This window comes from Kluyveromyces lactis (genome assembly GCF_000002515.2).
Source record: "Kluyveromyces lactis strain NRRL Y-1140 chromosome F complete sequence".
NCBI classification, from domain to species: domain Eukaryota; kingdom Fungi; phylum Ascomycota; class Saccharomycetes; order Saccharomycetales; family Saccharomycetaceae; genus Kluyveromyces; species Kluyveromyces lactis.
In genome coordinates, this window is record NC_006042.1 from 971,145 (window position 1) to 984,262 (window position 13,118).

General features: G+C 38.5%; 7 protein-coding genes across 7 annotated transcripts; 3 read left to right on the plus strand and 4 right to left on the minus strand.

Moving 5' to 3' along the window:
- Positions 1 to 33: 33 nt before the first annotated feature.
- VHC1 (Vhc1p) lies at positions 34 to 3,309 on the minus strand (the record flags this gene model as incomplete). The annotated part of the gene is made up of 1 exon (XM_455560.1): positions 34 to 3,309. One exon carries the CDS (start codon positions 3,307 to 3,309, stop codon positions 34 to 36), a length of 3,276 nt encoding a protein of 1,091 aa, XP_455560.1.
- A 265-nt stretch (positions 3,310 to 3,574) lies between these two features.
- CUE3 (Cue3p) lies at positions 3,575 to 5,458 on the plus strand (the record flags this gene model as incomplete). The annotated part of the gene is made up of 1 exon (XM_455561.1): positions 3,575 to 5,458. One exon carries the CDS (start codon positions 3,575 to 3,577, stop codon positions 5,456 to 5,458), a length of 1,884 nt encoding a protein of 627 aa, XP_455561.1.
- Positions 5,459 to 5,553: 95 nt separating this feature from the next.
- On the minus strand, positions 5,554 to 6,864 carry NSA1 (ribosome biosynthesis protein NSA1; the record flags this gene model as incomplete). Its single annotated transcript, XM_455562.1, has 1 exon — positions 5,554 to 6,864. One exon carries the CDS (start codon positions 6,862 to 6,864, stop codon positions 5,554 to 5,556), a length of 1,311 nt encoding a protein of 436 aa, XP_455562.1.
- A 483-nt stretch (positions 6,865 to 7,347) lies between these two features.
- On the plus strand, positions 7,348 to 8,460 carry ARC40 (Arc40p; the record flags this gene model as incomplete). Its single annotated transcript, XM_455563.1, has 1 exon — positions 7,348 to 8,460. One exon carries the CDS (start codon positions 7,348 to 7,350, stop codon positions 8,458 to 8,460), a length of 1,113 nt encoding a protein of 370 aa, XP_455563.1.
- A 190-nt stretch (positions 8,461 to 8,650) lies between these two features.
- DAD3 (Dad3p) lies at positions 8,651 to 8,908 on the minus strand (the record flags this gene model as incomplete). Its single annotated transcript, XM_455564.1, has 1 exon — positions 8,651 to 8,908. One exon carries the CDS (start codon positions 8,906 to 8,908, stop codon positions 8,651 to 8,653), a length of 258 nt encoding a protein of 85 aa, XP_455564.1.
- A 370-nt stretch (positions 8,909 to 9,278) lies between these two features.
- Positions 9,279 to 10,829, plus strand: TAF6 (TATA-binding protein-associated factor TAF6; the record flags this gene model as incomplete). Its single annotated transcript, XM_455565.1, has 1 exon — positions 9,279 to 10,829. One exon carries the CDS (start codon positions 9,279 to 9,281, stop codon positions 10,827 to 10,829), a length of 1,551 nt encoding a protein of 516 aa, XP_455565.1.
- A 40-nt stretch (positions 10,830 to 10,869) lies between these two features.
- SLD3 (Sld3p) lies at positions 10,870 to 12,765 on the minus strand (the record flags this gene model as incomplete). Its single annotated transcript, XM_455566.1, has 1 exon — positions 10,870 to 12,765. One exon carries the CDS (start codon positions 12,763 to 12,765, stop codon positions 10,870 to 10,872), a length of 1,896 nt encoding a protein of 631 aa, XP_455566.1.
- Positions 12,766 to 13,118: the final 353 nt, after the last annotated feature.

The window sequence follows — 13,118 nt, forward strand, 5'->3', positions numbered from 1 at the left end:
ATACTAACTTGAAAGATATTTTATATATTGGAACTATAATGCTGTTGTGACAGTCATAGATTGTGAGTTTATTAGTATAGTTGGTGGTAATCCATCCAACCAAATATCAATATTTTGCACATACTCTAGACTTGCCAGTTCATTTTTATGTGTTCCCAAAGGAGGCAAAGGTAGGGTCGAAAGCAACAAGTTTGACTTAGAGGAAACTTGTGTCATCATATCATGCAAAATTAGATGCTGTACCCTACTTGGTAACATATTGAACGTGAGTTCATCCGAGCTGCCGGTGAGATCTGCACTAGATTGACATGGTGATATCGGATGCAACACAGGATTCTGCTTGATATCAGTAGTATGATCAATGACAGGAACTAATGTAGGTTGCTGACCAGTGGCCTCTTCAATCACTTTTGTTTTTGGCATTGCTTTGCTCGAAAATACAGGTCTGTTTGATCTTATTGATGCGTTATCAAGAGCTTTCATTGAGCGAACAGGATGAATGCTCTGATTTTGATCGCCATTGCTCAATAGAGTAGAGTTTGATTCATAGGCTCCCACGGCGTAATCGGACTCGTATTCCGATTCATTACCAGCCATATCCGTAGCAGGCATGCTGGAAGCCATTGTCAATGATACTCCTAGTCTCTGCAAATTTGAAACATCATATTTCTTTTTCAAATGGTTGCCATTGATCTTGATACTTGTTGGCTCTGTAGTAGTGAATTTCCTATTAGAATGTTGTCTTGTTCTCGCATCGACTAATTCTCTCCACCAGTCGTCATTCTTGAGGGCTTCATCAACACATTTCTTGGCAATTATATCTGCCTTGACAATGGTATTGTACACTCTGAACTGGTCCAATGATAAGACCAGAACTTCAGCTTCGATTCTAAGCACCGAAAGTAAAGCATCGATTCTCTTTTTCTCATCGTAACGTTCTCTTTCATTTTCAACGAATACTATTACACGGAGCTGGTGAGTTCTATGCCAATCGGGAACGGTAGTTAATATTGCCCCCAATTGTAATATAAGGGTATACGTGTCGAAGTTAGTAGTTGTAACTTCTCCTGAAGAATTCTCATTAACAATTGTTGCGGACATTTGGATTGGATAGAGGTCTATGTATCCTTTAGTATCCCTTGTTTCGTTCTTTTGAGGAAGCTGCAAGTTTTTGAATCCATAAGCAACCGCAATGTTACTACGCATTAATGAGAGATCTTCAATAACCTGAACCCATTGTTGAAGTTTGACTTTCTCCTCATTTTTACACTCATCTGTAGGTAGGGACTCAAATTCAGGATGACTTGGCATTTCTATCGAAATAGAGTCTTTGTACTTTGTCACTCTGAAGTTCATATCTTCCCTTAAAGGGCTAGAAGCGCCGACACCATGCGGTCTTTTCTTCTGTAAATAATTGTTTAAATCAAAAAATCCAAGCACAGTGATATTGGGCTTCATGCCTCCCAAACCGGAACCCATGAAAACGTTTCTGATGCCCCAAGGTAGAGTAGGTCCCATCCCAATTTGAACAAAGGCTTTAATACCGGCCATATCCCTGATATTTACCCAGGCTCTCATTTGCTTATTGAGTTCCTGATACTCAGATTGGAAATTTGACGCTACTGTAACATGGCCTAGGATATACAAGCCACCTTTTTTCAAATGATTACAGAACTTGATCAGGTTCCAACTTGTCCTTGGATTGTCAACCATAAGCAAAACTTGAGGTCTCCAATATTTTACGTTGTCTTGTCTTAATCTCAATAGATATTTTCTCACTTGATGGTAGATTAATGATTGAGAAACATCACCCCAGGGTTTTGGTGGACAAAAATAGTGGATAATGACAAATAATAGACATAGAGAAGATATAACAGCAGAGGCTGAAACATTGTCCACAACGTACATGGCTATGATACAGAACATAGCGCCCAGGAATGCTGTGTATCTATTGAACCATTTGAAAGATGGTCTGAAGTTCGGAGCTGATGAAATTTCCAACAAGAAACATGCCATATTCATGATAATGAACGTCATTAAGAAAGTCATTGTGATGAATGTAGCAATTTTGTTCACATCCGAAAACAAGCACATCTGAGTTAGAAACCATGAGAAAAGTAAGCAAAGTACTGGATTTCTGCCAAATATTGAGATACCAGGCAAAATGTTATCCTTTGAGATTGCTTCCAACACATAAGCAGCACCTACCATACCCACTATGACGGAGAATAGAGAAGTGGAAAGTTCACCGACCAGAATGATGCTTTGGAAACCGGACACGGTCTGTATAATTTGCACGTCTTTATGCAAGGATTTTTTTGGGACTGAACAGCCTAAGGATATAATGACAAGCGAATAACACACGAAGGTTAACAGAAGGCCCCAAAGGGTTCCCTTAGGTATGGATTTGGAAGGCTTACGCAATTCACTGGACATACCGGCGCCAGCAAATATTCCTGCCGTAGCTGGAAAAAAAATCCCGAATAGATCATTGAACGTTTCGTAACCCTTCAACACCGAGCCTGCTGCACCCTTTGTAAACTTCGGATATAGATTTTGTTTGAGTATCTGTAAAGACGGTCCTGTGTACACGATTCCATTAAGTTCGAAAGGCTTCACAAATAAAACAGAGATAGGAATCGAGATTGTAGAAGCCAATAGCAACCAGAATAGAACGTTACCAGCACGCGAGACAGTCTGTGAACCAATCATAGCCACCGCCAGACATAACAGAAGCAAAACCGTAGAGTATCCAAATTGGTACCAATGCCCTTCTGGAAGTACTTGAGTTAGCACACCTTCCGAGATACCAAAATTGTATAACAACGGTTCCACGATACCAACTATGTTCATACCACTATTCAAAATTTGGCCAATGAAAAAGATAAGACCAATAGAACCTCCAAATTCAGGACCTAGGCATCGTGAAATCATGTAATATGCACCACCACCTCTCACTGTACCGTTGGTCGATATAGCTGAAATGCTCAATGTGGTTGATACATCAATGATAAAAGATAAGATTAACAATAGAAATGTTCCCAAAATACCCATCTGTCCTATTATGAAACCAAATCTCAAGAACATTAAAATTGAGAGCACATTTAACGTAGTGGGTATAAATACTCCATCGAATGTTCCCAATTTATTTCTATGGGGATTCTCTAGATCATATTTTGAAGATTGTTCTTGTTGTAACGGTGTGTCTTGATATTTGAAATACGTTAAACTCGACCTTCTCTTAAGCAACGGTGAGCGCTCTGATTGTGACGGAAGGTGCGAACCCGGTAGTTCATAGAACTTAGACATCAGTGTGGTGACAGTGCACTACTGTCGTTACCTTTGCCATTGAAAACACTGCTAATCTGAATATTTTTATCGCTTCGTTATTTATCTTTGCTTGATTTGACGAATTCCTTTAAGGGTCTATCATTTTTGAAAGATTTTTGAAATTTCACCATAGAGCAAGAAGAGATTTGAAATGCAGAGAGATTGATGGATATGGTTCGATCATGTTTGAAGCATTCAGGCATGCTCAGAACTACCATCTAACAGGTGAAAATCAACGAAAACGATGACTACAAGATACCAGAGGGTTTTGGAGATAAATGCCAAAGAGAAAATATCTCTGGCGATCGTTAAGTTCCCTCCTTTTAAGCTACGTGCGGCGATGGTTGAGAAAGATCCGGTGATATGGCTCCATTTGCTGGAAGTTTATGTGCAACATATGAGTTATTTATTACATGGTGACAACTTAGACTTTCTCAGTGATGAGACCATTGATCATCTATGCATTTTCGTTAAGGCTTATGTGCATGAAATGAGTGAAGAAGAAGGAAAACTTCTTTCTTTGGGAATTAATGCAGATGTTTTGAAGCAATTAGAGCTTTTAAGAGCTTACGTTTTACAGTTGATTAAAAGCTGTGGGCTACTATACTTGAAGTTGAATACAGAGTCTCTATGGGACATAACACGGTCCTACGTCGAGGGAAATGCAACCACTGTCAGATCGTTGATCGAAGGATCTTTAAGACCGACCATTAATACTCAGAAAGCACAATTGGATAGGACGTACCAGATACAGCAACATATAAGATATTTGATAGAAGCCAATAAATTTAGTAGAGTGGATTTAAAGTCTCTGGAATTGCTTTTAGCTGCTGATGATAAGGCGAAGAGTTCATTTACAGATAATTTTGTGTCTGCCAAGTGGGTTGATACATTAGAGTCAATGTATGGCAAGGAACCAGGGAGTTATTTATCAGATTGGGGAAAGAAACTTGGAATATTAAGCTTTTTGTCCTGCAGCGTCACACATTTGGCTGATTTGTTAAAGCAAATGAGCATAACGAACTTACGAACACTTTCAATGTATCCACTTTTAGGGTCACTTCTAATTGATGCCAGGTTTCAGGAAAAGTTGCCACATATTAAAACTAAAATCCCCTTTTTGGATATACAAGAGGAACCGAAGGCAGCTCCCCATTTAAGCGGTCTGCTAATGCCTAGTGTCAATGTTGAACAAATAGACACAATCAAGGAACTATTTCCGGACCTTACTTCTAACCAGATAACAAAATTATTGCAGAGGTATGATAATAACACGGAAGTTATAATCAATAACTTGTTTGAAAATCCATCTGTGATATCTTCACTCGAAGATGGGCCACTGCAGGATGACGAAATACAGAATACGACCGAAAACCTGATGGAGGAACATAAGCCGAAGGAGAATTTATTGCCAGCCATCACTCCGAAGGACAAAATTGAAAAGAAAAACATGTTATTCCCTACAAACGACGTACCTGATGCTGTCAGAAACAAAACATTATCAAGAGCTTTATCCCTTCTATATGATGCCACAGAAGATGAAAGGGATGACACCTACGACGATGCAGAAGTTAAGCAAGCTTCTGCAGATCGTGTAAGCGTCGATACTTCTGACACAGCAAAGGTATCAACCATAACACCAGGCACATCTAAGTACGATAAAATTGAAGGATATCTATGGGAATTATTGAAAAGGGATAAAAATCTTTTCTCCCGTCAGCAACGGGGCTCGAAACAGCGGAAAGAAATGAAGAAAGAGACTAACTGGTCTGACGAACAAATTGAAGGTTGGTCAAGAATGATTGAGAAGAGTCCAAAGAGGGCACAACTGCTAGAAGAAAAGTATATTTTCAAAGGGAACGTTCGGCAAGGCAAGAAGACGTTTACAAAAGCACGAGAGGATAAAGAAGGTTTTGATCATCATGTAGTTGACAGCACCGTAAATTCACCTAACACTAACAGTAATAATGATTCTGGCAGAGAGAAAACACCTACTACCAAAGAACCTCTTACCAAAGAACAACAAAAGAGAAAAAATGCTCGTAACGAGAAACTAAAATCAAGTCGTGCTAATCATAATAGAAAAGCGGGACACGATAAAAAGTTAGCTAAAAGTGGTGTTTTATGATGAACATTAGACCAGTATAGATACATTTACGAAAATTGAAGTCGATTATCCTGTATCTTCCTATTTATCTGTAGATATTATGAAATGCATTTACTTTAAATATCATTCTTCGAAACTTTCCTTTTCTTGGATTCTAATTTATTCCAAAGATCCTCATTTTCAGCATCTTCATCAGCTTCGACGATGCTTCTTTTGGCTTCCTTCTTCTTCTTCATTTTCAATTGCTTTTCAGTTAAAGGTAATTCCAAGTCATTGTCTTCTAAGAGTATAATATCAGAAACCTTACCGCCTGTGAATATCTTTGCCAGGAGCTTATAATCGGCTAAATCAAAGATACGAACATACCTGTCCAAACCACCTTGAAGTAAGTATTTATCGGTAACAGCAATGCAAGATGCAAAACCAGTAATGTCGCCCTTGGCAATCTTTCTCAACAAGCGTCCCTTGCCGTTGAATTGGTACACATCTTTTCTGGAGTCTGCTGCTAAGAATTCAAGCTCGTCAAAGTTAGAACTTTGAAAGTTACCCAGTGGGGATGTGTCGCCTATAATTTTGCAAGAATTCAATTGCTCACCTTTGGGTAGAAGAGTAATAGATTTCACAGGTCTACAATCTTCAGCGTTGGTGGAATACTTTCTTAATTGAGCATATTTCGTAATTGTAATGAAATTATAAACCCCGTTCTTTTCTGATTCTAAGAATCTCAAAGCAACATCCCATGCAGGAACTCTTAACCCAATGTTGTCAAAGGGAACATTTTTAGCAGCCCATATATCAGAAATTTCTTTGAAATCGGATGATAACTCGATCAACCTAACTAGATTTTCCTCTCCACCGTATGCCATAACGAACTTATCAGATTTATCTAAATCATAAAGTGTAACAAACTCTACAGGCGCCTTTATTTTATGAGAAGCTATCTTGGAGATCTTAGTTGAATGCAAATCAACTTCGATGATGGTCACATTTCCAGATTTCGTTGCTGCCAAGAAGATGGGGTTTTTAGCCGATTTCTTAATCAAATATAGTTCCACAAATTGATCCTCGATCTTACTTTTCTTCTTTGATTTCGAACTAAGTGTATCCAACACTGACTGGTCAAAAAGTCCCGATATTAGATCTTGAAGTTCAAATTCTGTCACATCATATTTCGGCTCATTTGTTTCATCAACATCCTTAGAAACCCTCTTACTTGACACAAGTTCTAAACTACCACTATGTCTTGCTAAGAGTAACAGAGAATCAGAAACATGATATATCTTATCAATTCTGTTGGACAAACCTTGGTTTAAATGAATGTCAATATGGAAAGGCTGTAGTGCAGTCTTAATTGAGGTGTTTGTGCCTCTGTTGAAAATAATTTCTTTCAATGAGCCACTATCATCACTCGCCAATAAAACTCTCATTGTTAGTTCACGTCCTGGTATTTCTAGACGGAGTCTCAACGGCAAGTACTCTTATATATATCGTACCTCATCGCCAGTGTTCTTATGCCAATGATGCGATGAGCTCTAAAATTTTTCAAAAGAAACTATCCGGGAATACAAAATCACGTGACTGATATCAAAAGGTAAAGATGGCAGGATGACGGTTAAACCCATGACAACCTTTCGCTCTCAATGTGAACCAGGCTTATGGATTATTTTTAGGTACATCAGGATCGTGTAAATTCCAGCACTGGTCAATGATGAAAATATACACCGTTTGTTAAAGGTATTAGTCTGTATAGGGGCATTCGTGCAAGTGAAGAAATATTAAGAAGTTGAAAATCGTTCATTATTACTCAGATAATCTATATGTGCATCCCACTTTAATAAGGGTAAAATGATTGTGCATTCTTCTGAATCTACGTTAATTAATCGAACAGTTCATTAGTCGAGAGTCTCCTAATGTCTGATATCGCTGCTCAATTCAAATTGGTCAAAGGATCTATTTATTCTCACTGTTTCAATCAGGACAGAAGCCTTTTGGCAATCACCTATGATACTGATTGTTACGTTTACAAAGTCTCTGCTGCAAAGCAACCTCAATTGGTAGCAGTACTACCAGATCACGACAAGACTGTTACTGCTGTTGATATTTCTGTTCACGGTCGTATTGTAACTTGTTCACAAGATCGTAATGCCATTGTGTGGGAGCCCTTATCTAATGGTACTTATAAGCCAACTTTAGTCTTATTGAGAATTAACAGGGCCGCAACCTGTGTTTCATGGGCTTCATCCGGTTACAAGTTTGCAGTCGGTTCTAGTGCTAGAATCATTGCTGTGTGCTACTACGAGCAGGAGAATGATTGGTGGGTTTCCAAGCACATCAAAAAACCTATCAAGTCCACTATCAATGCCTTGTCATGGCACTCAAATTGTGTCCTTTTGGCATGTGGTGGTACTGATGGTTACGCTCGTGTGTTTTCCGGTTTCATTAAGGGATTGGATACCAAGGAACAAGTTGCTGGCTCTCCATGGGGTGAGAAATTCCCATTTGGTTCTTTGGTTAGAGAATGGTACCAGGGTGCCTGGATCCACGATATCAAATGGAGATCTTCCATCGATAAGGTCGCATTTGTCACCCACGATGGTTCCTTGAATATCACTGATTACACTGACGATATTAAGAGTGTAGACAACCCAGAAGGTCTTCCATTCATCACCTTATGTTGGATCAATGATCATGAAATTTTAGCAGCTGGTTTCTCAAATCATCCTGTTTTGTACAGCGAAGGTTCAAGGGGTTGGGAAGTGTCCAAGATTTTGGATAGCCCAGTTAAGAGTGCTGGCAAATTGGTAGCATCAACTGGGGATGATGAAGAAGAAGGTGCCTTCGGTATGTCCGCATTGAGAAAGTTCAAGGAATTGGATTTGAAGGGTAAAGTTAGCCAGCAAGAAGAGAAATCTACCCATGTGAACTCAATTACAGAATTGGCTGCTTACAAGGAATCTAACAACAACGTCACTCAAGTTTCTTCTGTTGGTTTGGATGGTAAACTTGTTATATACAAGTTGTAGATATGGACGGTAAACGATTCATCTCTTCATCAAATAGTTGATCAGATCACCCCTATAACTCTTACGTTCAGAGTGAGAATACAATAAAAAAGAGTGGCCTTAGAAATGAAATATGTATATCTATGTTCATATATATTAAAATGTAATGTTACAACTCTGATTATGATTACAATAATCAGTCCGATTCCGCTCATAGATCTGAAGGTTTTTGTTGGTGATCCATCCGTCGCTGTATCACGAGTGAATATACGCTACCTTTGAGAAGCGTACTTACAAGAGATATTTTCACTTCAATTTCTCGCATCTCTTGTAAAATTGCTTCCGGTTTTGAGTCCTCATGGGTGTTGTTTAGATCTGAAAGTGTTTCGCTCAATTCCCTTAAGGACTCCGCTAGGAAGCGATATTTATCGAGCACACTTCGCTGCAATGGTGTCAGTTCCGAAGACATATTCAAAACACAAATAGTATGTTTCTTTGTAATTTGTACGTAAGCCCAAACCAGTAATGGTTACCTTTGTTGCCTTACCTTACATATTCAATTGGAACTCTATCCGGTAAACTTATGATAACGTTATTTCATTTTTGGTATTTTCCAATATTGACGAAAAACATAAACGATCGAATCCTGAAAGAATAACAACTCCATCCTTCAAAGTAAGGAATACAAAGCCAACGATTTGAATACAACACCAGCGCTCCTCTATTGCACGAACATCCACTCGAAAACTCTAGTTTCAGGTGTATACACTGAAACAGCGATAAATTTTATTCGAGTAAACGGTATTCTTTTCTTTATTCATTTGTGTTCAATTTCAATAATGTCACAGCAGTCCTCTCAGCAACAATCTTATACAATTTGGTCCCCGCATGATACGGTGAAGGATGTGGCAGATTCACTCGGAATCTCAAATACAAATGATGACGTGTTGAGGTCATTGGCGATGGATGTCGAGTACCGTATTTTGGAAATCGTGGAACAAGCGGTGAAATTTAAGAGACACAGTAAGCGATCTACTTTGACTACAAGCGATGTTGCGAAAGCTTTACGTGTCCTTAACGTCGAGCCATTGTATGGATTCGAGGAAGGATCAGCGAAAAATGAGCCCGTTAAGTTCAATAAGTTGGAGGGCGCTAATGGGCAGACGCTTTATTACCTAGATGATGAGGAGATCGATTTTGAAAAATTGATCAATACTCCATTACCAGAAGTTCCAAGATTACCAACGTTCACGGCGCATTGGCTAGCGGTAGAAGGAATTCAACCTGCCATTCCACAAAATCCAAATATCAATGAACTAAGGCTGAGTCAAGTTCCGTTGCAAAGAGGAGCAATAGTCTCACCATTAAACGAAACTTCTGTTCAAACCTCTTTACAAACAAATGTCAATGAAGAAAGACAGGCCACCGCAAATGGACCTATCTCGACACAAGTGAAACCAGGTGCAGCAAGTGAAGCTAAGCCATTGGTCAAACACGTTTTGTCTAAAGAATTACAGATATATTTCGAAAAAGTTGCTAGTGCACTTACATCGAAGGAAGAAGATATCAATTCACAACGGATGAGAGCAGCAGCTTTAACTTCGTTGAAGTCTGACACAGGACTACATCAGCTTGTTCCATATTTCATACAGTTTATCGCAGAGCAGATTACTCACCATTTAGAGGATTTGGAGTTGTTAACTACAATGTTGGAAATGATATATTCGTTATTGAGTAATCAATCAGTATTTTTGGATCCTTACATTCATTCTCTAATGCCTTCTATCTTAACACTACTATTAGCGAAGAGACTTGGTGGTAATGGCTCGAAAAACTCATCTGACGACAAGATTGTTGACCAGCAAAATAAAAAAGAGTTTTTAGAGAAGACTAATGCTGTCCGTGATTTTGCTAGCTCTTTACTCGATCACGTCTTGAAAAAGTTCCCAAAGGTTCACAAATCGTTGAAACCTCGTGTTACTAGAACTTTACTTAAGACATTCTTGGATATCAATAGATCATTCGGTACTTACTATGGTTGTGTACGTGGTGTTTCTGTCCTCGGTAACGAAACAATAAGATTCTTTTTAGGCAATTTACAAAACTGGTCGAAACTAGTTTTCGAGGAATATGACAGAAGCCAATCGGAAGACAGCAAGAGCGGAAAGAACCTAACTGACTTGGAGATAAAATTATTGTCAACAGTGATAGTGTCCACTTTAGAGAACTTGAAATCTGATCTTCCATCTTCATACAACCCTTCTGGTGATTTTAGTGAGGAGGACAAAACTCGTTTGAGAGAAAGATGCGGAATTACTGTCGGCAACGTAATACTGGAAAGAGACGATGCAAAGACTCTATACGATGCTATATTTTTTGGTGAGCTTTAGACATCAAATATGTAAATATTGTAACGAATATACGTATTAACTACGGCGCAAATAATCTCCTACGGACGTGCCTGGTTTTAACCTTTACTGGCGATGCCCTAACTGGTGTTTCTGAAACAACTGAAGGGGAAGCCACCAACACTGGGGTGTCCTTCTTTTCCTCTATAGGTTTGATCGGAGTTGCTGTAACATGTATATCCTGCTGTTTATCATCAAATCCGGTTTCTGAGATATAGCTAGCAAGTTTACGTTTACCAACTCGTTGGAAAGAGTTATTATGAGATTGAGAGATATTGATAGCTTTTCCGTTTACCAAAACAGTTCTAACAGTGCTGAACTCCTCCAATATTTGTTGTCTTTGCTTGACAATATCGTCTAAAGAAAGATCTTGCACAGACATTTGTCTTTTTTGAAGGCGATTCAGTTTCAAATCCGACGACGACCTTGACGCCATTTTGGGTTTCTTCTTTGTTGTTTCCTCCTCCAAAAACTCTACAAGGTTTGAGTTCGTTCTAGTTCTTAATAATGGAGGCATTTGTGGCGAAGAGCGCTTTCCATCGCTGACTGAAGATATTGATCCAGCTCTTGATCTGTTAGAATTAGTTTGCTGCGCATTTGTCATGGGTTTTTTTTCCATAGTAGGTCCCTTGATTTTATTCGTTATGAAAGTGACAACAAAAGGCAGTTTCTTATACCAATATGGAACAACGACGTAACTGAGAAAACCTTTGGAAGATATTTCTTTATTTTTATTGACTATTCCTTGTTTGTATTCATGAATTAATTTGTTTATTGGCGGCTGTTCAGAATGCAATGATATTTCGGTAGATATCAAGGCCTCGGCTATTCCTAACTTATCCAAAAGGATATCTAAATTTTGACAATAATCGATTACTTTAAGTTGTTTTACGGACTTGCTAGACTTTCCTTTATTTCGTCTTCTTGAAAATCGTGTCATGGTTGTCATCATATTAAAAGACCCTTCATTAAGTTTGTTTGCGTGGTTTGTTTCGTATTGTTTAATCGTAGAATCCAACTTTCCTTCTGTTAGTAATTCCAAAAGAATCATAATCTGCAGTTTTATATCCCTAACCTTCAGTATGTTTGAGATGTCTGATATGACATCGTTTAAGTTCTGCATCCTTTCAATATCCACCCCAAGAGTATCACGTATGCTTCTAACTCGGAAGTCTTTGCATTCATCAGGGATGCTCTCATATTTTAGCAGACCGCAGTGCTCTAGGTGATGTCTTTGTTCAAAAGTTGATTGATCTACGAGAGAAGACTTCAGTACGGTTTGATACGCTTTCCCATGCCGTTTACATAGAACTTTGAGTCGTGAAAGTTTCGATTTAACAAAATGTGCCAGCGGATCGTTGAGGGAGTATAACATTTCATAATATTTCTGTTGAAGATATGAACTCGGATCCAGTTCTTGACGGTGAATAAATGATCCACTACCATGTTCATCAATCACCATCTCTTTACCATAACTAAAGCCCGGAGGTTTCATAACCAGAGGTAATTGTTCTGGCATGTCACCATCAGGAATTTTCTGTCTGTCTTCTTTCCAATACGGAAGTATGTCTTCGATGCTCAGATCGCACCATTCGTCAAGAGTCTTTACGTCATAACGTGTAGAGACCTGCTCTTTATAATTTGGTTTATCGTGACCGATACTCTCCTGATTGGGTACCTTTACTAATCCCCATCGCAGCCAACTGTCTTGAAAGTAATGTTCTAGTATGATAAATTGATCTCCATTCCGTAGTAAATGTTTTAACACAACATCGGTCGCTTTTATATTTGCTTGCACTTGTTGAAATTCTGAAGATTTGAGGTCTACTAAAGTAACCGAGGTCTCATCAATCTCAAAACCAGCCGGCAGTTTGAGAAATGAACAAATTAATACCCACTGCCTTGCGGAAGTATCCATGATACCAATGCAATGTGGATAACGCTTATTCACAGCTTTTATTTGTTTTGTTTCTTATGTATTTCTTGAAGACTTCTTCCAAGTTTTGGACAATGCGATTTTAACATCGAGAAATCTCATTCTGCTAATTGTTGAATATTCATGAGAAGTACGAAGCAAAGATAAAAAAAAAAAGTATCTACGACAACATCACATAGTGGTATTAGAACGCTTTATCACATTTGAAGTAATTTGGCGTTAATTTTATGGAATGTTTTATAGTTGATTCCGAAAGAGAGTAGTTTATCCTCGTTTATTATATTTAACATTTACAAACGTTGCTAATAATCGAATCTGCAGTTGTAAAACGCCTA